Below are 23918 nucleotides of genomic sequence, written 5' to 3' on the forward strand. Positions count from 1 at the left end.
GTTCGTGGCTTGAATTCTACCACTACTTTTTTCAGACTGTGAAGTTTATGGCCACTCCTCCTCCTAGTCAAAGCTGTTTTTTTCCCTCCGACGTGCAATGTTATAACTATTTTTGCACACAGTATATTTTTTTTTTAACTAAAATATAATCACAGCTGGCTTACTGGCAATTATTCAGCTGCTGTCCTGCAGAGTGAAGCCATGTGTTGGCTTTGTTAGACTGAACAAATGAATTAGATGAATAGAAAATCTTTCTTTTCTGCTGAGAACCTTCATTCAGATTTTGTGTTTGTCACACATAGCGATCAGTGCAATGTTGAATTGCAGAATACTGTCCGAAAGCCTTGTTATTTTCACCCGTCGATTTTAGTTCTTTGTACCATCAAGCTTTTTAACTGGCGAGTGACTTGATAGACCATACAGCACTATTGATAGATAAAACAGACAACATAATTACAATATTGCTTATCAAAAATTATAATCCACTGTCCAAAACAGGTAGTTGGTTTCCCCAAAAAAAGTTACTGCCCATTATTACAGAAAACACTTAAAGATTTCTATTTTGAGCGTCTAGCACAATTTATTGTAGGAAAAAAATACCATGGTAAAATATTGAAAATATGTCCAGTTCTGATTTGATAAATATGCCTGGCCTCAAAAAAATACTTTAAATTAGGAGATTGTGATTATGTAACCATTTCTCTTTCTGTGGCTTGTATGGCTTCCAGAAATGAGGTAATGAAATGAAAAATCCAACTCTTGGATATGTCCCAAGTCATCAGCTGTATTCAGTAATTTATCCCTGACATATATTATTATGACTCTGTATTGTGTGGAACATGGACCAAAACAGATGTGGAAGACAAGAGTAAAATTTTTTGATATATTCAAGTGATGAATATCAAGTTTAACTTTATACTTAATCCCTCACATCATTCCAATGCATGTTTGCAGCAAAGTATTTTATTACATTACAATCCATAAAGCCCGTTTAACGACAAGTTTTTGTAAATGTAATCTGGCAATGAATACAGGAGTGCCAGTGACAAGCCGACCCTATTACTGTGCCTAACATCGGGCACTATGATTTTAACAGTTATGTAATTCTCTCATTTGCAAGTTACTGATTTTGTTATGATTGAACCATGTCCCCCTCACCTAACTTTGCAGATGTGACACATTTTCAGCCCACGTTCTTTCATAGAGTAGCTGTTTTGTCAATGCATTTTCACCCTGTCTCACAGAATGCGTCTCGCTTCAGCACAAGCCTGTTCTTGCTACTTTATCATAGCATTCTAACCCTATATGAGCATCCACAAAATGTTATTTTTTGGCAAAATAAATTTGAGGGGTGTAGGAGGCCACAGTGTAACAACCTTTGATATTATATATTTAGCATACAATATTGTCTGCTACCATTGGTGGATGTCAGTGAAAGTGTAATCAGATGCATACAATAATTGTAACTCATTCACTATCTCAAAACCACATCATCAGAATACCACTTTTTATCAGACTTTCTAGAATGCAGAATCCCTAATTCCAGTTCTCGTTCATGGGATGTCTGTTTGCTTCCTGCAGTCACGTGCAAGATCATGTTTTAAAACTGTGTTCTATTTAAAGATGCTATACCAGTTCTTAAGTTGAAAAACATACTGCACACCAAAATGTTTGCAGCCCGTGTGTATGTTTGTGTGTGTTTGTGTGTGTGCGTACTTCGCTCTTGTGTAACCTGCAAGTGTATAAATTGAATCACTGGAATATGTGTGTGCATAGGTTCTACACGCTATTGGAAGGACATCTGGAACCTTGTTAGTCAGTTTGCAGGCCAATGATCCATACCACCATGTGTGATCCTATATATAACCTCAACTCAGCAATGGCCTTTTACTTGGGATTCTCCCCATCTATACCTAACGAAAGATCAGATATGAATTTTGCTGCAAAAGTCCAAGGTAAAAACAATATATTAGGGTTTTATTGTCATGATACATGCCTCATAATTATTCTTATTTTTGTCATTTTTGTTTCTTCAGCAGCCATATTTGAAATTGGTTTTATATCAGTTCTTTATAGCATAATTTAGTATGTTCTTGAAATAAAGTTAACTGAAATGATTGCATCATGTTCTTATAACTGATGAATATTCCGGCTTACCCTAGTCATATCAGAATAAGGAGCACAAATGAAATGAATGATATCATACTTCATCCTGTTTAATGAAATCTTCTCTTTGGACAGCTTTGTTCATGTCAGGAATATTTGACTACTATTTTGGTAGAATAAAACTGCTAAATAATATGTGCCAAAATTGTTGTGTTTCTTACTTTAGACCCAGACACTGTTGTGTTTATATATCTAGTGTCTGCTGTGGAATGTTTGGTTGAACAATAAAAGTCTGGTTTGCATTTGTGCCATAATGGTTAGAGTAACTTTTATGGCTGCATTACAGAATTGCTGTAACAGTGGGTAGAGTTTCAGTGTTTACCAGCTACAGAGTCTCTGCCGCTCCCCTATTTAAAAGTAACATAGCAGAATTTTTTGTCTAGAGAGAGGTGGTGACCTTTTTACTCAAGTTTGACCTTACTACCCGCCCTCTGGCCCCATGGATAGTGTGCCGATCTCCACTAAAGATAAGGGCAGGAGAGGAGCATTTGAAAGTACTGACAATGAAGAAGGTGCATTGTTGTGGTAACTTGCTAAAAGAGTTACAGTTATCCCAACACAGGATATTATGAACTCTGTCCTGTCATTTTACTGTATCCTGTACTGTTCTGGAATAAGAGCACATTGCTACCTCAGGCAGGAAGTACTTTGTCGTCACAACTGGGAATTTAACTTTGGTTAAAGGATCTGAAATAGTTGCTCATAAGTACCATCTTTGTAGAACAGGATGAGATTTTTGTTTGTACACACAAGATGCTTTGGTTCCACTATGACTACTCCAGTGAGAATTTTATTTTCTGAGAAGAGATTACAAACAGTACTCGTTAAGACAGTTTAAAGATTTTAGAAGATTCTCAAACTGCACAAATGTGATTTGTATTTCAGTAAGGGATACGAAATGTGCAGAAAAAAATCAAACTGAAGGTATTTTTTAAGCTGAGAACTTTCCATTGAGAATGACAGCAACGTTTTTTGGGGCGTGGTTTGGAAAGACAATGGCTGACTAACTGTGAGAGCTTGAATGAGTTCTCTAAACAGAAGACCAACACAGCATGCAGGTTCTCCTATCTCCATTCACATTTATGTGTATCCATAGTTACCATCTTCCAAAGCCCAATAGCTTCCGCTTTGTCACTCTCCCCCACTGTTAACACACATATTGGAAAATTTGTGAGGATCTGTGAGTAGTCCAGATAAAAATTAACCAGTGTACACTATTGGCACTGTCTCAACTGTAACCCAGCATGCTGTTTGATATTAACTTATACAACTTTAATGAACATATGTTAAAATACACACTTGACTGCTTGTCCCCATTTACAGGCTGTGACAGTCTGACCATCATGTCAAATATGGCTGAGTATGGACTGGTTGTATTTTCACTTGACATTGTCACCAACACATAGCATTCACTACCTGCTTGTCCCTTCACATCTGCTTGATTGTACAGTACATTCTGTCATATTGTTTTCTCTTTGCACCTACTTTGTGTATGTTATTATTGATTTTATGCAACAATTATATTTAGTCACATGGCTCGCTAACTGGACTGTACATATTGACACTCTGTTTTTGTGTCTCTGTATTCTTTGCATTATCTTGACCTTTGGCTTGTCCATGTTGGCTGACAAACCATGTTGCAGAAATGATAACCATCAGTAATGGCCTTGGCTATGTATTGAGGCTTTGTAAGGATAATAACTTAAGAGAAACACACAGAAAAATATCCCCTTGTGTGCTATCTCGCTATGAAAATAATATGCACTTTTTAAGTATTTTATGTCTCAAATTTAGTGTGATTGACCACCAGAGGGAGACCTTTACCTTCCAACGAAAGGGCTGTTTTGCAGTTGTACAGACTTTCCAGTCCTGTCATTACAATTCTTGATTCTGGCATCTCTTCCCATCTCGCCTGCACGCAAAGGCCAGCACTGGCTTTAGCCACTGACAACCTGAGTGAAAATACTGTGTTTAATGTTTTAGAACCAGTCTCCTGAATTGAACTACCTTATGATTTCCAGCTTTTGAAATTTGTATTTGAATTTTGAATGGTTTATTGTTCCCTTTTGGAACAAGGTAGCAGTTAGTGTCTGGCTCAGCATCACTTAAAGATGCTAGCAGGAGCTCAGGAATCAAACCAGGAAGTTTCAGTTCCAAGATGACAGCTCTTGCCCCCTGCCCCCCCGCCCCCTCCACAAACATGTACTATGTCTATGTATCTCCTGCATGGACCAATTATATCCTTCACTGTTTTCCTAATTTGAGAATATCAATATTTTTTTCATCAACCTTGTACCTACGTTGATTAAGGATCATATCCACCCTTACCTATAACTTCATACTAGTTGCAATTACAGTTACCCTACCAGTGGATCTGACCCATCTTTGTATGTGCTGGTTCATTTTATCTAGTGTCAGCTGTCTGCTGTCTGCTGTTCTGTCTGTCCATGGCAGGTATTATTGTAAGTCTGTCCTGGCCTTTTATCGTGCACGACCACACGATCAGTTGTCCTCAAAGCTGACAATTGGCAAACAATGCCTGGTATTTTAAAGTTTTATAGATCTGAACAATAAAGGTAAAGTGGTTGATTATCTACAGCATAGCGTCCATCTGTGTTGTATGTGTATATGTCTGTCACAATCAGAGACTAGGCCAGGAGGCTGGATAATCTGGGTTTACAGATTAGAACAGCAGTGTTGAGAGTCAGAGACACATAGGAGGAGGAGGCACTAAGAGCCAAAGCCATGTGGAATGGAGAATGCTGGTGCTCTGTCTTTTTGGACAGAGGAAGAGGATGGATGATGCTGCGAACTTGTATGATTACTCATTTGGAGGAACAAATGTCATAGAATCTGAATAACTCGTTTTACTTATTTGCTCACCATATTTGTGTGTGTTGGCCCTTTATACACACATTAAGGGTTGCTTAATTTTTTGCTGATGACATTTCCTTTTGACATGTCCAGGTCACCTCGACAGTTAGCACAGCTTCTTTTAAACTTTAATTTTGGCTCTTTAAGGTATTTGGATTTTTTTTCTCTCTTTGCGGTAATTTTTGAAAGATCAACTTTCTGATTTTGCAAACAAACTCAGCCACCTTTTTATCACACAGGAGTTTTAATAGCCAAATGCCACATCGGTTTGGTGGAATATTTGTTTAAGGGTTAAATCTTGACATGTCGCTTTGTGCACAGCCTTCTTTTGTCAGGTAAATCAATGCAAATCAATAGGATCCCCTGAGAAGGAGAGGGAGGACAAAAACAGGAGGAGGAGACAGAGGAGGAGATAGAGGGGGAATTGGGGTTCCCTGCTGGATGTAAAAAACTTTAGCCTCCACTCTCACCAAAACCCTTCATGAGCACTCCTCTATCTCACAACCTGAAGAGAGAAGACTGCAAGAAGGGGGTGTTGGGGGTTTTCTTGAAAGACTAGAGGGGGTTGTGGGTGGTTGGTTGGGTGGGTGGATGGGGGTGTTAAGATCTTAGCTTGGGATGATCACATACATGCACTGCCTGTCCTTGGAGGCAGCAGACGGCTGCTGGGACAGAGCCTGCTATGTGGACCATTCCGGTGAAAGACAAACTGCACTCTCTTTCCAACTGGCCAACAACATGGGGAACAGCCTCCAACCAGAGGCCTTCAAAAGCCCCAGGCCCATCAGGAGCGAGGGCTGCCTACGCAAACGGCTACTTTCTGTGTCGAAGGTCCATCAGAAACAGGACTCTCTCTGGACACCAAAACCGTTACTGGGACCAGTAGCGACAAGTTCACCAGGAAAGACACAAACCTATCAGGATGGCAAAGGTACAAAATTTGGGTCTGAAAATATTTTGTGAAAAAAAGTTTGTAAGGTTTAACTTTTTGAGTTGCTTTGATTTTTTTAATCGGTATTGAATATTTAAGCTCAAGTTATTTTTTCTAATATACCCTGGGTTATTGACTAGATTTGAAAATAGCTTTCTCTTTCAGCGGGACACATTAGACATTTCAGCTTCAACTTTACTGAATACGCGGTGATAAATATCCCTCTAGTCTTGGTGGAGAAATAGGTACCTCAATGTTTTGTACCCCATTCACCTGGTCATTTGTAGGAACTGATTATGCTGTATGTCACAGTTGCAGAGATTCACAACACATGTAGATGAGCTTTTCCCAAGCCTGTCTTTGTCTCTTCCTATTAGGTGATTTTCATCATGCCTTTTACTGAAAGATCTCTGCCATCTGTCCTTGTGTGCGTGTGTGTGTGTTTGTGCATATGTGTGTGTGTTTGTACATTTTGCCAAGACACCCATGTGACATCAATGCAGATTGTGGCTTTATGACCTCTGAGACCTTTACTCTTTGGCATGGTGGTGGAGGTCCTCAAGCACAAGCTGGTTGTGCTGAGCAAAAGATCCCATGAATAATATCACCAATGGCTGAAAACGTGACCTGCCATCCACATTTATTATTGTTTAGGTTTGCATTAGGTTCTCCCATAATAACAAAATTTATTATAATTATGTTTAGTCTTGCATGGACATAGATTTATGTATCTGCCCATTGTTGCACAAATTATATGCATGTTTTGTCAGTTTGGCCTGTTAGTATCCATTTTCATTTGAACAATTTCCTTATGCATGCGTGTATGTTTATAGACCATGCTTCACTCACTATTAGAACCACCAAACGTAATAGTAGATTCTCCCTTGGGTAGCCACCCGTGGGAAAAGAGACAATAGTTCACAGCTGGAGTTGATGCCCTGGGTCTTTAGGAAGTATGACTAAAATGACATTATGGGGTTGATGGAGCCTTTTCTGATGAGGTTGCAGAGGTGACCCACTTTCACTTCAGCAACTGCATAAAGGAGGCATCATCAAGATCAGAGGTGAAGGGTAAAAGAGATGATAAGGAAAATCTGTTTGACTCATGTTCTAAATGTGTTTTGTTTTTTTTTTATTTTTTTTATTTTTAATGGCGTTTTCAACGGTTAATCGATTAAAAAATGTCAAGTTCAGTTGATCAATAGATTTGTGAAAATTTACAGGCATAAACAGCTTTATTTGTAGTTATCCCATTTGAATTTTTTCTTTATACTTCGTCAGGACATGCCTGTCCAAGTAGGAATCCTTTATTATTGTATGCTTTTAGTATTACAGAATCCAAGCAAATCCAGCAAATTATCTGGGTTTGTCCTCATGCCCACTTGGCTAACTGGTCATGACAGCTCAAGATGTGGCTGCCATTTCTCGTGTGAGTTCTTTTGGTTGAATTGACCACTGCAGTCACAATTCATGCTCTGCTGATCAGACCACTCATCACGATGTCATTGTGTGCTTTTGTTTGTGTCTACCAACTTGTGGTTTAAACTAGTTTTTGCTCCATTGCATGGGTTTGATTGTATTTACCCTCCCGTTTCATTGTTTTTAACATAAATCTTTGTTTTTGACACTACTTTCTGCAGATGATTTAGTTAGCTAAGGAGTGGAGCAGGTGTTCCATGAGGTCTTCTATAATCCTTCAGTGGCAAGGCACGTTCAGCTTTTACCTAATCACTAGGCTCCCAGGGGAAACACCTGAGAGGCAAATTAAATAGAATGTCCATATTTATGGTGGCCTTTCAGGTGAAAAATGGTTATGGTTATATAACTGGAGGGGTAGGAATGAGGAGGAGGTGTTTTTTGGCATAAGCTCTTTGTCAGTTCTTAATTTAATTTGTAATAATCTTTAATTTGCACTTGCATCAAGAAAAGAAAATCAATTTACTGTAACTTCCCTTCTACTGTCCTTATAAAGATGATGTAAAACAAAAAGCATGCAGGCATAATATTGCTAGTTTCTCTCCTCTGTATTTTTAAGTAAGTCATGTCACTTTAAAAAACACATCATTCTACTTTTCTGTTTGTTTTTATTGTGATAATCATGACACACCAGCGATTTAACTAAGTTTTTTTCAATGGGAAGAAAGTCAATTTACTGCCCTTTACATAGATAAGGTCCATGCAAAGCTCTTTGTCTTTTTTTTCCCTCTGACTCAGGCATTTGAAGTGAACTATCATTCAGAAAAAAACACAATGCAGGTCTTAAGTTGGCTTATAGGACATGCGCGCGTCCGCACATACACACACACACAAAGAGGCATAGGAGAGAGGAAGACTCGTTTACTTTTAATCCTGAATGTGAATGAAAGCACCCAGCAGAAGTTAGTGTGAGTACAATGGCATAGAGAGCATGACACACAGCGTAATGAGATGGGAAAAAGGAGTCAGCCGCCCCCCCATACACACACACACACATGTTCGTGTATTTTCGGGAATAGGAGGTCATGGGTTTAGTCAGGGTTATTCAACTGTAAAATTGGTTAAGTCTATTATTTTGCCCCAAAAGTTCTGTCCGTCCAAATACTTTTTCTCTCCGTTCTTTTCTTTAAGTCTTTAACTCTGTTTGTGTTTATGTGAATGTTTGCATGCCCATTTTCTTATCCACTCTATCCAAAACACAAATGGTCCAAATCCAAATCAAATCTTCTATGCTGGAATTGTTACTTTGAATAGAAAATTGAAGAGGGACAGGGTAATCATAAGGAATTTGCAAGCTGTGAGTCCAACAGATGGGGAAGTCTCAGCTCATTAAGCGTAATAGGTAAAAGCTGCCTGGTGCCTTAGTAACAAGGTGCTTGTCCATCATGTTTTGCTTAAGTCTAATCATGTAATCTCTGACATTATTGGTAGGTAATTGCGTTACATTGAGTTCTGTCTGGTGTGGGCCCCTTGGTGACTGTGCCTATTAATCTTAAAATGCAAGTCAAAGCTGAAAGAGCATATTTGGTAGATCCATCTTTTTGGCATGAGTGGAATTACTAACCATTAATTGGATGGATAATTAGAAAATTTGTTCCAGATATGACACCCCTGAGATTTTCCCTCATACATTGGTCTTAGAGCTGTGTAATTAATCACAATATTGTGAAAATCACAGTATGACCAGAAGAATATCATGCTTTGAAGATATATATTTTCACAGACTTGATTGAACGAAATTGTGAATCTGTGATAATTTTTCTGTTAGTAATGCGAATATAGCACATAACTTTGTCATTTCATTAATCCACTCTAGTTTTGACATTTATAGAAATAAAAACACGAAAAAACAAACAAACAAAAACAGAAGTCACGCAGCAGTGTCAAACAGCCCAGTGGTGTTATGTATAACGTTGAAGGAATAATTGAATTTGTCTGTCCTCAGCTGGCTTTCCATTTGGGGGATAGAAAGCAGTGGAGGGAGAAAAGATTTGTGTCTGGGGAATGATAAACCAGGGATCAGGTGTATAAAACCATTACAGCGCACATGTGTCCAGCTGAGTTTTAACAACTGGGTTGATTATCACATAAGGACTTAAATGCTCCAGCTTGCCAAGTGAAGGAAGTCAAAAGGAGACTTACCATTATTGAAAAATGTAATTGCGGTACATTGCTTTCCACTCCTATTCTACAATAATGTATTACTTCAAGTGTTGTTTTTGTGATCTTACATTTATGATACTTAGATTTATTGTTCTGCCCCTGTTTCCTGTTGGCATTGGAGACCTTCTTAAGGTTTGACATTCTTACCTGTGATTGGAGATAAACTTCAACAGGCTTGTGTAGGTTGTGTCTCTCTCTCCTTTTTGGCTAATGTAATTGGATTCTTTGTTGGCCTTTCTATCTAACTGAGATGTTGCAATCACTCAAAAGGTGGTCCAAAAAGGGAAATAGGGTAACAAACTGCTTGTTGCTCAGGGGTACTTAGATAATTTTCAATGAACTACTCAACTTTCAATCTTCAAGCCATGGTTTGAACCAGATTGTTCTTAATTTTGACATATGTGTGTAAACAGATTACTGCATGCTTCATTCCAGATCACTAGTTATTTTGATACTCAAACACTCGCTAAACAGAAAAAAATACTTGTGTGGTGAATGCATATTTAAAAATTTAATAATGCCAAACAGACCTTGAAACCAAAGGCAATTTCAAACATTAATTTGAGCTGTGCCTTCACTTTAACCACAGCTTTTTACCCTTGCCTTTGGCTTCAGTTTAAAATTGCTCTCATTGTTTGTAAGATAATTGAATTGAAAAATCTAATTGTAGAACAGTGCAGGATAAGTAAGTTTAAGCATTTGATTGATCTGCCAACCTCAGCCACAGCTCATTTACTAAATGAGTGTTGCCTTTAGAGAGAGCTTTTCACCAACCCCATGCTGCTCAAGTCTGATCCTCTGAAGTTTTCCGCTTCTTTTGGAGTAGTGACCAGCCAGCTCTGTACATGCTGTGCACATATCTACATCCCTTATTTCCACTGAGTAACTCACATAAAGCTAGCTTCAAATACATGGCAGCTTTGGTTTGGGTATAAAAACAAATAAGATACCAAAATTCTAAATAGATCAGTTCACAAATCAACATAAAATTACTAGAACATTATTCTATGATCATTTATTAACTAAAATTCACCTAATCTGAGGATTTTCTACACCTATTAGTATTAGAAATGTGCCATATCTAAGAGAAGAGTCAAGTTTTATGATTTGAAAAAAAAAATTGATTAATTGCTTGAAATGTAAAAACTGTCTGCATGTGGACAAACCTCAAAACCCAAGTAAACAAATGCTGGTCATAGTGATCAAGTGATCATATACATTTTAATAAATCACATGACTATTCCAAGCACCCCACTAATTTAAGAATAAAGGGCCCTCAACCCGCTCTGACCTGGCCCTTCCTTTGTCACTCCACCTTGTAGCGCCTGGGCACTGAATGTTCCAATCTGCTGGAGGTTCTATTAATCCTCAGAAAGCAAAGCAAAGCTTCTGAAAAGCTCATGTCCTCTAATGGGGACTTGTTATAAAAATGAACTAGAACATAGGAGGAAGAGGAGGGAAAGTGACTTTTTGAGGCTCTTTCAATCCCTCCTGTTTATAAGTATTCCTCACTATGGCAACATTTTTAAGGGGGTCAAACTCTGCAAACATTGATTATTTGGTTACAAAAAGAATATATATGGACATTTCTAAAATCTTACGTTGCTCTCCTTTTTTGAAAAAGAAAAAAAAAAAAGATGTTTATTTAGATTAGGAATTCTGAGACTTGTTTTCAGAGGCCATTGCTGGATAATAACTAAAACCAAATCCAAATGTTTCTGTTGTTACCAATTTTCTCCACAAGGTGGCAGTGCATCACAAACAAGCAGAAAGATGAGTAAAGCTGTCTCCATCCATTGTAACGGTCTGTAAGCTATAACTATCTCACCGATGTAACATATCAATAGCATTATAAAGATTAATAAATGAAATTAGATCTTAATGAATTTCCCTCCACCCAGAGACACATTTGTCTGCTTCAAAGAATCACAATTTTTGATACTTAAATCAGTCTAGAATACGGGGCCTTAAATTTGGGGCTATTTGATCTGGGAGTAAGCCTTTCCCCAGAGATTCATTAAGGAGGTCCCACTTACTGCATTCAAGAGAGGACTGCTCTCCATTTATGCCTTGATTTCTCCTTTATTGCTCAGATGGGATGCTGGGAAGGATGGCTGGGAAGGGGGTGATTTATTAAATAATGGAGTGAGGAGGAGCTGTGATGGAAGAGAGCTGGTTAGGGGTTAAGTGGCCTTAAATCCTGCTTCTTTCCCAGACAAGGTTTCACCATAGGATTATCACAAGAGGCAACCCCACTTGATCACATGTATATGGACCTGGTGTGATGTGCAATTCTACACCTCACAAGACAGATAACCCTACCGATCAAATGTATGTTTTCATGAGTTTGTGGGTCTGGATGTGTCTTTTACTTAAGGAACAGATACACATCAGTTTTGGAGCATTAAGCCCGTCATCAGACATTTTTAAACCTCTCTGCCCTTAAACCTGGGATTAAAATTCATTGCAATTCGACAGAAGGGAAGTACCAGTGCATCCTATCATTCTTGATGGTTAGTTAAGATGATACTACCACATCTGGAAAATATTTGTTCCTAAAAAAGATTGTTTTGGACAGCACAGGTTATCTATGAAATTCTTTTCAGCTCCTGTGACCTCAAACAGTCCCTGTAGGGAATCTACATCACTCTTCTCTGTATGAGTCTTATAAATAGTGCATTCATTTAATTAGTCAAGTATTGAATAGTAATGGACCTCAAAGAATTGCAGTGAATGGCAATGGACCTCCCATATGAGCATTTTCTAGTTGTAATCTGTTTGTGTGGTCAATAAGGATTCCATATCAGATTGAATGTTAAAACTTAGCAGGAAGTCTTGTTTTATATTTACATTCATATGCCACCCTCATGTGTACATGCGATCCTGTAATACTGTTTCTGTATTACCGTAAATTATAACTGAGTTATGGTATCCCAGATGTTGGAATGTGTCCACTCTGGTGACTCTGTCAGATCTGCCACAGTTACTAGCATGTTTTTCCACCAAAATAGATTACATAGAAATGCAACCAGCTGAAGTCAACCATATCTTTAATGTAGACACACAAAATGAAATTTCAGTCGACAAAGGGGGTTTTAGGCCTTTAAGTTTTTTTTTTAACCTGTGAAACTGGTGTCAATTGTAGGCCTCACTGTTAGAAGCTCACACAGTGGAGATGTAATTGGATCAATATGACGATAAGCCTAATTAGCAAAGCCAGATCTAGTGATGCGTTGTAAACAGATTGGTTTATACCATTAATCAATGCCATCCACCAGTACTAGCATCCCACATTTAAAACTAGCCTTTTGTCCATGTTGTTGCCTCAAGGCTTATAGTCTGTCTCGCTTCCTGAATTTGTGGTCACTGGTCAATTGAACATATTTCTCATTTTGATTGGATGGTGTGGTGTCTACCCCTTCCCCCCGACCACTGTTGTTGCATGTGAGAAGTTAGGTGTAAAATGGAAAATAGGTCAAATGGTGTAGTGTCATTTTGTTGTAATAGCTGAGGAAGTGCACACATTATTGTTGATATGGCTTTAACCTACTTCATATCAATACACTACCATGTGCACATTAAATATACACATTTTACAATGGATGAAAGACATTGTAACCCCAGGTGGCTTGTTGGTATTGAGCAACTTGAAGCACTCAACCTAAATTAGCTCAGCATCTCTGTGCCTCGAAGTCTCAATCAGACAAGACCCTCTTGATGGTAATATGATCATCGTACTGATGTAGAACTGAATACATGCTTTTAATTTTTTACTACATGTAGCCCTTTCAGGCTATGCTTTTTTGAACAATCAAGTTACTGTTTTGTCTTTGTTAACCATTCACAATTGTAACTACAGCTAATGTAATAATATTTATTATATTTCTTTGAGAAACCAAAGTTATGTTCCGCCTGCTATATAGTCATTGCTTTCATTAGTCAATTATTCATCACAAATTAAATTAAATATCTGCAATCAAGGTATATTCATTCTCATAACTTTACAAGTTGTGTTAGTATGGTTGTTTGCAAATGTCAAAATAAATGGTATTTTACGTGTGAACAAATCATATTAATGACTGAGCAGAGGAAACATGCACATGCACACACAAACACACACACGCACACACACAAACATGCAGATACAAGCTCAGATGAGAAGAAAGCAGACAGCTTGGTGTTGAAATATAGAGCAGGAAAACAGTGTGGCACCCAACATGAAGTTTCTGCAGATGTGTAAGTCATAGATAAGTCATATAAGTCATATTAGTCTGCAGATAAGTCATATTTATGTTTACATGTTGGGCTGAAGGTTTACAGTAAATGAAGTTCTGTGCTGTCCTACAATGTATTTGAATGTTTTTGTACAAAAAAAGTCAATTTGGGTATTTTAAAATGTTAAGTGTTTCACATTTTAATTAAGAATGAGGTATTTTGTTTATATACCGTATGTTTTAGAAACAGTTGCAGGTACACACTCCGAAATATACAACCATGTATCTGAAAGTATGGATAATGCTGTCCTAGCAAAGTCAAAATCATGCAAAAGAGTGATGAAGCATCCTGTCAGGATGCCCGTCACACACATAAATTGCACATGAACACATCTGTCTCTTGTGATCACTAATTTCCAACTAGTCTGGGGAGCTAGAAGAGCAAAGGATCAATATGAGAGGAGACAGCATGTCTGGATCACAGTAATGACTCATTGTTTTCTGTGGAGCACATTTGGTTTTTCTTTATGTTACATTTGCATTGGCTAAATAGGGCATTCCTATTTCTAGTAGTAATTAAATATGATACATTTGCCATTGTAATAGACTCACAGGGACTCAGAGGCTCAGAGACTGTTATTCAGCTGAAATCTTGAGATAACGTAATCTTTCCATTGTTCTTGCTCTCACATGGTTTTTGTGGATTTTACATATTGCTGGATCATCTTCCTTCAAATAACTAGTGTTATTTTTCTCAGTGGCAGGTCTAAAAAACATAAAAGCGCATTGTCATGTGTCATTGTTACCAGAGTGACAGGGTGTCCCCTTAGCAAAGCACAAGATGCACTTTACATGCGTCACATCAGGACACGTACTCTATGTTCAAATTGCCAAACACAAGTTGCTCTTGAAACAAGTTCCAACTACATGCCTTTAACTGCAATTCTTTTAAGTTCTTGTGGTTTACAAATGCCAGAGCATGAAGGAATCACAAATTGCCGTAGCATTCTGAAGAACTCTCTGAGAAGTCAGAATTAAAAGCTTTTGTTACACTGGTCATCACAAAGAGAAATACTGAAGTCTTGATCTTTTGTTCTAAAAATACATGTCATGGAGAAACAGTGATCCATGTTCCTTTTTTCAGATTTGCATATGACAAATGAAAGAAGTAACATACTGTAAGGCAAGAAATGGATATGTTGTTTAACAAATTTGTTCGTACAGACTGTGTCCTATTCGAGCAAACAGTGGCATTGATGATCCAGATTGCAAATGTGCATGCATAAAAACTGTGTTCCGGTTTTTAAAGTGAAGCTTTTGCACATGTTTTCCCATCATGTAGTCTCTTGCAATTTCAATGGGTGTCAGTAACTCAACAGTCAGCCTTTCTGCTTGCAGTGTCCAGCACTGAAGGGACAACTTTTGTTTAGAATTTTTTCAGTAAGGGCAAAAACATGTTGAAAATGTGAATTTGAATTATGTAGCGTGAACTTGGGATTTTTGAGATAAAGGACATGTTGCTGCACACAATAAGTTTGCCTGTTATAGTGTAGGAGGAAGTATTGCCAAGTCAATAACAAGATTATTTCAATTCTTATTTGTGATGTTGTTCTTATGAAGGTATTGTAAGTATTATGCATTGCCTTTTCAAGACATTTTTGAATCACATTCTATCTCACATTCTATCTACTCACATTGTACATTATTCTGAATTTGTAAAAGAAGTTACACTGTTGAACAGACAATGTAAATATTACTGTCACCAAACCAAGGTTAGAGTAATAACCTACACATGCTGAAGCACTAATACGCATAAAAAATGCAATACAAGGATGTATTTGGTTGCCTGCTTGTGTGTGTGTGTGTGTGTGTGTGTGTGTGTGTGTGTGTGTGTGTGTGTGTGTGTGTGTGTGTGTGTGTGTGTGTGTGTGTGTGTGTGTGTGTGTGTGTGCGCGTGTGTGTGCGCGTGCATGCTCAGGGTTTAGTTTGCAGTTTGTCACATGGATTTGAAGGGCATTCTCATGGATCACAAAGAAGTAGTGGAGGCCTTTCAGTGAGAAGAATACCCAACCCTTTTTCTTCTCTTGCTGTCTCTCGCTTTTGCTCTCTCCAATTCTGTCATGCAGACACTCACACACAGTAGACTAACCACAGATGCATTTGTGTGTGTTTTTTTAATTCTTAGGGGGGTATGAAGTTCCTGGACAGCTCAGCATCTAATAAGCCCATTTTTGTTTAAGTAATAATTCACATGTGCTATAAGGAACAAAAGTCACATCAGCCTTGATATCTAACATTCACCAGTGGAGTAACACCAACTCTTAGGGTACAGTGTTCTGCATGATGTGTGTAAAGGGCACTGTAAGCGTGTGCCAAAGATAGGTGTCAGTTATCTGTTTTCGTTTCTTAGCAGGTGAAAGTGCTCATAACAAATAAGTGGGTCGTTCCAGCATGGAAGGATTGTCAGTCTGTATCTGTTTTACGTGTTTGTCCCTGTGTGAGGGAATCCCAGCTGCTTCAATGGAGTAGGTCAGACGGAAAGACTAGAAGAGGGGTTGGGTAGAGTGGGTTACCCGGGAACCTCTGTGGAATAGAAGAAAGACAGGAGACATTTAAAGGTACAAGGCAGACGAATGGGCTGAGAGGGAGACAACAGGAGATAAGTGTCAAAAGAAGGTCATTCAGTAGTGAGGGGGTTCGAGCAGTGTAATGCATAGAGGTGCAATAGACGGCAAGATGGGAACTTTACCCCTGTGCTAAAATCATTAGTGGCAGAAAAACAGTTGTTAAAGTGTTTACTCAGCCTAGCCTTCAGTCATATGCATCTGTCTGTTTGTTGTGTTTTAGAGAGTAACAGTGTTTGTTCAGGAGTTTGTGGTTTAACTTTACTTACAACTACGTTTTTTTTAGGAGTAATGTCATTCACAGCAACATAAGAAAAAACACGTTTATTACCTTTTACATTTTTGTGTTTGAAAGGTTTGCTGTGATTTTGTAGTAGTTAGTAGTTGTATGTATCAATAAGAAAAGTAAAGAATTGAAGAGTTCTGTTTGGATAGTTTACTCATGAATAAATGTATACATGGAAACAAGTTTATACTGAAAATCTAATGTTATTATTCAGTCTTAACCTTCAACTTGCCATACTGCACAACACGAATTGCCCTTGCTTGCTATTGGCTGATAGATTATTCATGCCTTGCTCCACATCTCACGAAAGACCAAAGAGATTGCTTTCCTATTGACCCCTGAGGCTTTGGTTTCATTCACAGAGTTGCAGGACTGAATAAATAGAGAAGCAGCTAGAAGACAGAAGATAGCAAGATATCTACGAATAAATAGGCAGCAGTTTGTGTGCATTTATGCATGAAAGACATACCTGCCTTGTTTTCTGAATCTCCAGTCGTCCTGCTTATCTCCCCCTAGCAAGATGTTTTTGGAGGGGAAGAGCATACATTGGCAGTGCCTGGACCATATAATTTAAAAACAAAAATTGGTAAACATATGCAAATAAGAGGGTGGGCTTTGAAATCAGTGTAGTTTGGATAAAATTAGCATTACCCAATGTGAAAAGGTTCATTTATGAGAAGAAATGCGTTCTAGTATTAGGGGGTTAGCAATAGAAGATGAAAGTGCAAGGAAAGATTTCACATTAGCAGATAAGCTCGTGTTAAAGGTTTTTGGGGGTCAGCTTAGGTCTCTGCTCTTAAATCCATTTACAAAAATAATACCTGAAATCTTTTAAGTGAAGAAGAATGTGGATGCATCCCTGCAATTGCCAAATAGAAGTGGTTTTCTGTCATGAATTTGAATGTCTGGCAAATATGGCTGTTTTAAGAATAGATGGCAAAGACAAGGACAGCTGCCTGACTCCCTTAACACAATGTTCATTATGAATTATCACTTGACAATATGTATCCTGGAAGTTTTATTGCCATATGTAGGGCTTCAAGAATTATTTAGCAATAATGTCTCCCCTTTTTTTCCTTTTCACCTCCATGTTTAGATGGACAGCATTTGGTTTCTAAAGACATTCAATACATGAATGTTACAAGCATTTGATTATATACTTGATTATATATTCGCGATGTAGATCATTGCAGATTGTAAATACACTGGACAATAAAGTAGAGTTCTAAGGTCAATTGAAAATAGACATTTATTATAATTGTTACTATTTCTGTGTCAATCTAAAAACATAAAATGTATTGAAAGAATGGATGTGAAATGGTCCACCCATCAATATCACTCATTTTACTCTTTGGTTTTTCAAGGCCTGAGCTTAATTCAAACAATGGGGTACTTCCCTCATATGCTACAGTCAGTATGGACTAATGAAAGATTTATATATTTTGGGAGATAAAAGCAGATTTCAGATAGAGTGTCAGGATGCATGAACGTATGGATAAATGGATTGATAGCCCTAATCCTGGACATGGCCTAGATTTAGAGCCCTCCTTAAGCATATGAAGTTATTGAGCTGTCTGACGTTTGTGTCTGTGCACACTTTCATGAGTGTCTGCGTGTGTGTGTTTGTTCAGAGAACAATGGGCACTCTAATGAGAGCTGCTGAGTAGCCACGTGTCTGCATAAATGATCCTAGTACTTACTGTATTCATGCCAAACAGTTTGGTTCAAGCCAAATGGCAGTAAATAACATTAAGAGAAGGGCATTCATCACAGATAGTCAGGAGTGTCCAAAACCTCTTCGCTTGTTTTATGTCACTTTAAGCTCCATATTAATTTAGTATCAATTGTATTTAACATGGAAAAGCAGAATAATGTTACATTCGAAAATCTGAAATCAGTAAATATTTGGCAGATTTGCTCTATGAATTCAAGAATAGATCAATAATTTTTTTAGATACTTTTTTGCAAGTTTAATATATGATACATTTGAAGGAACCAAATATCAAATATACTGTTGTATTCATTATCAAATCAAAAGTCCAGTTTCAGTCCTGAAAATTCTATCTTAAATGAATGCAAACTAAGAAATTATATATTCTTTTTTATCATTTGCAATTTATTTAATTTGGAGTACCTTAATTCATTTTAAGTAATATTTTTTATATTTATTAAATTAATTTTTCCGTCAGTCACAGCTGAATATTCAATGTAATCAGAAACTAGTTTCCAATGTTGAAATACTGACAAATATATCATCACACAGTAAACTGAAGAAACAAAGCAATCGACAAAACATATGGAGTACAAAAGCAGCTATTTTCTGCATGTCCTTGTGATGCTTTTGAGAGAATAACCTGAAATGTTATGATCAAATGATCTATGTTAATGGAATGGAAGCAGGGAGGGAAGCGGGTAAAATGTTTTTACCCGCAAATTCAAGGATCATTTGCAGTTCCATTCAAGCTCTTGTTGCTGGCCCTGCCCTCCCTCCTCTTTGCACACACCCCCTCCCTTCCCTCTTCTATCATTTGGGCTGAAAAGAAATACGGGTTTTGAGGGGGGAGGCCAGTTCTTGTGGATGTGTGCACACATTTGTTCATAGACGTGTGTGTGTGTGTGTGTGTGTGTGTGTGTGTGTGTGTGTGTGTGTGTGTGTGTGTGTGTGTGTGTGTGTGTGTGTGTGTGTGTGTGTGTGATAGATTTTGTGTGGAGTGGACAATAGAAGGGATTGTATGTGATCTATATTCATGAGGCACAGATTCAGCGGCCATGTGGGCACATAACACGCAGAGAATGAAAGAAAGGGGTTAAAGTATATGAGGCGTATATAGGAAAGCATTTTATTTATATCAAGATAATTACAACTGCATTTTCAGCAATGAATGAATTCAGATAAATTGCAAACGTGATGTAAAGCTTTGTCGCCACTCGATATTGATCTTGCAATTTTTAGTCAGCACAAGCCGATGCCAAATTAGATCACAAGATATCAATTTCAGTCCACTAATTTCACCCCTTGTTAAACTTCAATGTTTTTTTCTTTTTTTTTCACAAATAAGACATTTAAGCTGTTTCCCATGTAAGTAACACTTACAAACAACAACAACAACAACAAATGAAGGTTGTAAGAAAAGGCCGCGTGAGGGTAGGTTAAAGTTTAATAAACTAAACACTAAATATTCCCATGAGTGCAATGACAGACTCAATTTAGTGATTGTTGTTGCATGAATTGTTTCGTAGGAGGACACAAAAGATATGCAAACAATATTACTGTTCACAGCACATTATTGGGAGTGTGTCTCTCAGTTAAAATTAAGCTTGGTAAACTTTCAGCTATATTCTGAACCCAACAGAGCAGAGAAGAAAGCTGGCATCGAGAGAGACGGCACGAGAAAAGTGATGATGAGACATTAAGGGGGAGGCAGCCAGAACTCCTTGGTAACCAAAGCACAGAGGAACAGAGGGGCCGGTCCTACACCCCTCCCGCTGTGTGTGTTTTGTGTGTTTGTGTGTGTGTCTCAGAGGGCTGGACTGCCTGAGGGAGGAGATGGGGGATTGACTGTGTGTGAAGAGAGATATGGGTAGAGTCTCATTGTCAGTATGGTTGACGCTCACATTCTCAGCAAACTCAGTACATGGTGAGAGTGTGAGAAGTGTTAGGCCGATGCCCGCATTACTATATCCTTTTTTCTCAATCCTATTACCAGGAGTTTGTAACATTTTGTGCCTCTTTTTTTGTAAAAACAAAACACCTCAACGGAATAATGGTGTTTATCGGGACCTCATTAAAATCTGTCATTAAATACTTCAAGAGAAAAGGTAAGAGATTCATTTGTTTTATCAGACTAAAACATAACTTGTGAGTTTATTTTACTGCAGTTTTTCAAGTCAAGAAATTGATTCCTTTCACATCTTACTGGTTTACATGGAAACTGTCCAGCAGGTTTTTTCTTCGTACATCATTTGTAATATTGCACACATAATTGTATAACTTATCGTGCATTGGCTTATAAATATAGGCGTGGTATCTCCAGTATTCCACTTGTACCTCCACTTATCACAGGGACAACCCTCTGTTGCTCCCTGTTACCAGGTAACCACTGGATTAGACTTCACAACTAAACAGTTAAGTTCTAGTATTTAGAACTAGATAACCAAAAAGCATTGAATAAATGGCATTTGGAAGCAGTTATTGGATATATTTTCCTTTGTTTTCCTTGTTCTCTGCTCTATTTTGAAGATGTTTATCAGAGTAAGATTTTTTTTGCTTAATTTGACCATGTCTTAAGCATGTGTTGTATGTATAAAGACATGGTTAGTGCAGGCCAAGCTGCTTGCAATTTCTCTAATCTTAAGTGTATTTATAGCTTATCTGTGTACTAAAGTCAGTGCAGAGTTGATACGGTTGATCATTAGCTCAGCATTTGTGTACTTCTTTCATGTTATCTCTCTGTCATGCACATTTCTGCATGAATTTGACTTTGTCCAGTTCTTTCTATTTAATGGTTAACATTCCCTCCTTACTGAGTGTGTCTCGATCCAATTGATTTGAAATATTTGTTTCATCCATCACTCAACAAAATTGATTTTATAAAGTGCAGAACACAATTTCACAAACAAGGTTATAAGTCAAGTCTTTTAAGACTCAAGAATATTCAAAGACAACACATTTGCCCAAGATAACTAGAATTGGAAAATCGGAATAGTTTATATGTCAATGACCACAATTTTAAGTCTATTTTAAGTCTATGAGACCACAATTTTAAGTCTATTTATTTATTTAAGTCTATTTTATTGGTCACCATCTGTGTGTGGGTAGATGGATTTTCCATATTATTAACATGAAACAGTTTTGTTGTTTGTTGTGTGGGTGTTTTTTTGTGTTTGTGCGGGTGTGCGCCTGCAAGTGTGGTTGTCCTTCAGTGCCCATTTGTGCTCAGTTTGTGTTTGATAGTAGGAGAGCAGGATATCAATGGACAACAGGATTTAGCAGACTTTTGGAAGACTTTCGCGCCACACTCCATCATAGACACTCTGTATGGTGGTGTGTGTGTATACATAGGGTAATGTACTATTGAAAGGGCTGATGTGTGGACTGATGCAGAGACACAATGACTGCTTTGTGTCCCAAGTCCCCTTGTCCATGGTGAGCCTATAAGGTGACTTAGGCCTATTCATACCCAGTACTCAGTGAGGAGGGAAGGGCTACCTGATTGTCCCTTTGAGGAATATTGATCCTCATTTAGCCAGTAAAGCTCAGTTTCGACCAGTGGTCCTTCTCATCAAATACTGTATAACTTGGTGTGCGTTGTGCCTACATACTCTGTATGTTGTGTCCATAATTTCTGAAGCAGAAGCAGGCCGAGATAAAAAGCATGTTACATATGGAGGTTTTGGTTTGTTTCTTTGCATAACTCTCTGGCCTTGGCTTATGTAGATGTCAGGCTCAAGATGTGTTCGAATTGATTATTGTCACCCAAGTAAGCACATCGCCTACAGGATAGTATATGCAACGGCATTGGTTCTAACAGTCTGGAGCTATCACAGTGCTTGGACGTATGGTTGTTGGATTTTGAAGCGTAAACATTTTTCCAAAGCCTACAGTCTACTTGTGGTGTAGATAGTTTTATTATTGTAAGAGTTTTGAAAGTAATGACTGACATGTAGTATACAAGACATCAGGGATATGTGAATGAAAAAATGGTGTAGGTTATGAGAAAAGATATAAACAAACATAATAACTCATATTCTCTCCTCAAGAGCGCAATCAGTTAAGAGCCTTCAATTCCTAGGGAGCAGTAAAGAACAGATGTTAAGGAGCTATTACACATGAGCAGCAGGACTTTCCAAGCATCTCAACCACGTTTTTGGCTGCATGTCAGCAATTCCTATTAAATTTTATACTAGCCAATTGACTGTTGTCGTATTTATATCTTAAGGCAATGTGTTTGTGTAAGTAAATCCTGCTTTTGAAATGAACAGTATTGAGCATATCATATTGTGTTATAGCCATCAATGTCTTGAACTTATTTTTAAGACATATTTCCTGATTTAGGCCTCTGCCCTGTTAGAGATGTCTTTTCTCCCCCACCAACATATACACATGTATACATACAAACACCACACAGCACTTTGCATCCTACTATGGTTCATTTGCACCCGTGAAGAATGATACAATACACACTCTCCTGTCCCCTTTCATGACCGTCCCCCTCCTACTTGGTTGTTCTTGCTCTGTCGTAATCTAATTGGTGGGGCCAGTTGTTTTGGTCAGGAGAGGGGCACACACACAGTGTCCTTGAGTAAGATTGAACTTTATACATGGAGATAATCCTAAACTCACGATCTCCAACTTTGGCATGGATTCGCTCACTTGGTAAGTCTAGTGTGAGGATTTACTCCATACGTGTTGTGGACAGAGTAATGAATGACAGCAGTGTGAAATCGACTTTAGTCTGTACCAAGTCAGTTGTGGAAAGGTACCAAAAGACATGTATCATGTGATTAATAGAGTCCATAAAATTTGGTGAAGTGCTCAATGAAAACAAAGATGATTGAGTCAACATGCTTGTTTTGTTTGTCTTGAAAGAGAGGTTATCTTTCATCTTAATTATTTGTTTTTTGACGTGTTATCTGAATTTGAAGGGCATCAAATTTTTTAAAATATCTATTTTACAAATATTAACGTATTATATATATATATATATAAAGATATATATATATATATATATGTATATGAGTACGTATGTTTTTTGACTACTTTCTTGTGGTCAGACATCTATGATGTTCTGATATATGTTAGATAAATTAAGTAGATTGTGAAAATAATATTTTTCTGTGTTTTGTTGTCGATTGGTCAGTTTCCTCTCATGTTCGCTTTGGTGATGGGTGGCCTACTGTGGAATGTCCCAGGTCTGTGGCATGTTAATGGTGCCAATATTGACACCTTGATCCAAGGCACTTCGCTCTCCCCTCCTCCATAACACCCAATATAAACAAAAACTGTCAGTAAATGGTGTTTTGTAGGAAATATTTGAATTTATTTGGGTTGACTGGCTCAACTGAAGTAAACCAAAAAAACAAAAATCACGGTGTTCCTCCCCTTTGTAGCATCACAGGCTTTTTTCTCAACAAAAATCATTTGAAAAGCTCATTTATTTGCACCTTCCTTTGATGTGATATCG

The 23918-nt window shown here is 37.8% G+C and overlaps 1 protein-coding gene across 6 annotated transcripts in view; it reads left to right on the top strand.

Annotated features, from left to right (window-relative positions):
* Window positions 1-23918, top strand: part of nhsl1b (NHS-like 1b) — an 87260-nt gene that overhangs the window by 42774 nt on the left and 20568 nt on the right. The window contains exon 1 of one of the 6 annotated variants that reach the window (XM_086166932.1): window positions 5659-5971. The exons of 3 other annotated variants lie outside the window; for them this stretch is intronic. In XM_086166932.1, coding sequence (XP_086023058.1) covers window positions 5659-5971 — 313 coding nt within the window. Of the gene's footprint in view, window positions 1-5658; window positions 5972-20257; window positions 20554-23918 lie in introns of those variants that run through there. 2 more of the 6 variants (XM_086166937.1, XM_086166935.1) reach the window with 2 other exon arrangements.

This window comes from Fistularia commersonii, chromosome 20, assembly GCF_037954325.1.
Source record: "Fistularia commersonii isolate RoL2024-O1a breed Wild chromosome 20, RoL_Fcom_v1.0, whole genome shotgun sequence".
NCBI lineage: Eukaryota > Metazoa > Chordata > Actinopteri > Syngnathiformes > Fistulariidae > Fistularia > Fistularia commersonii.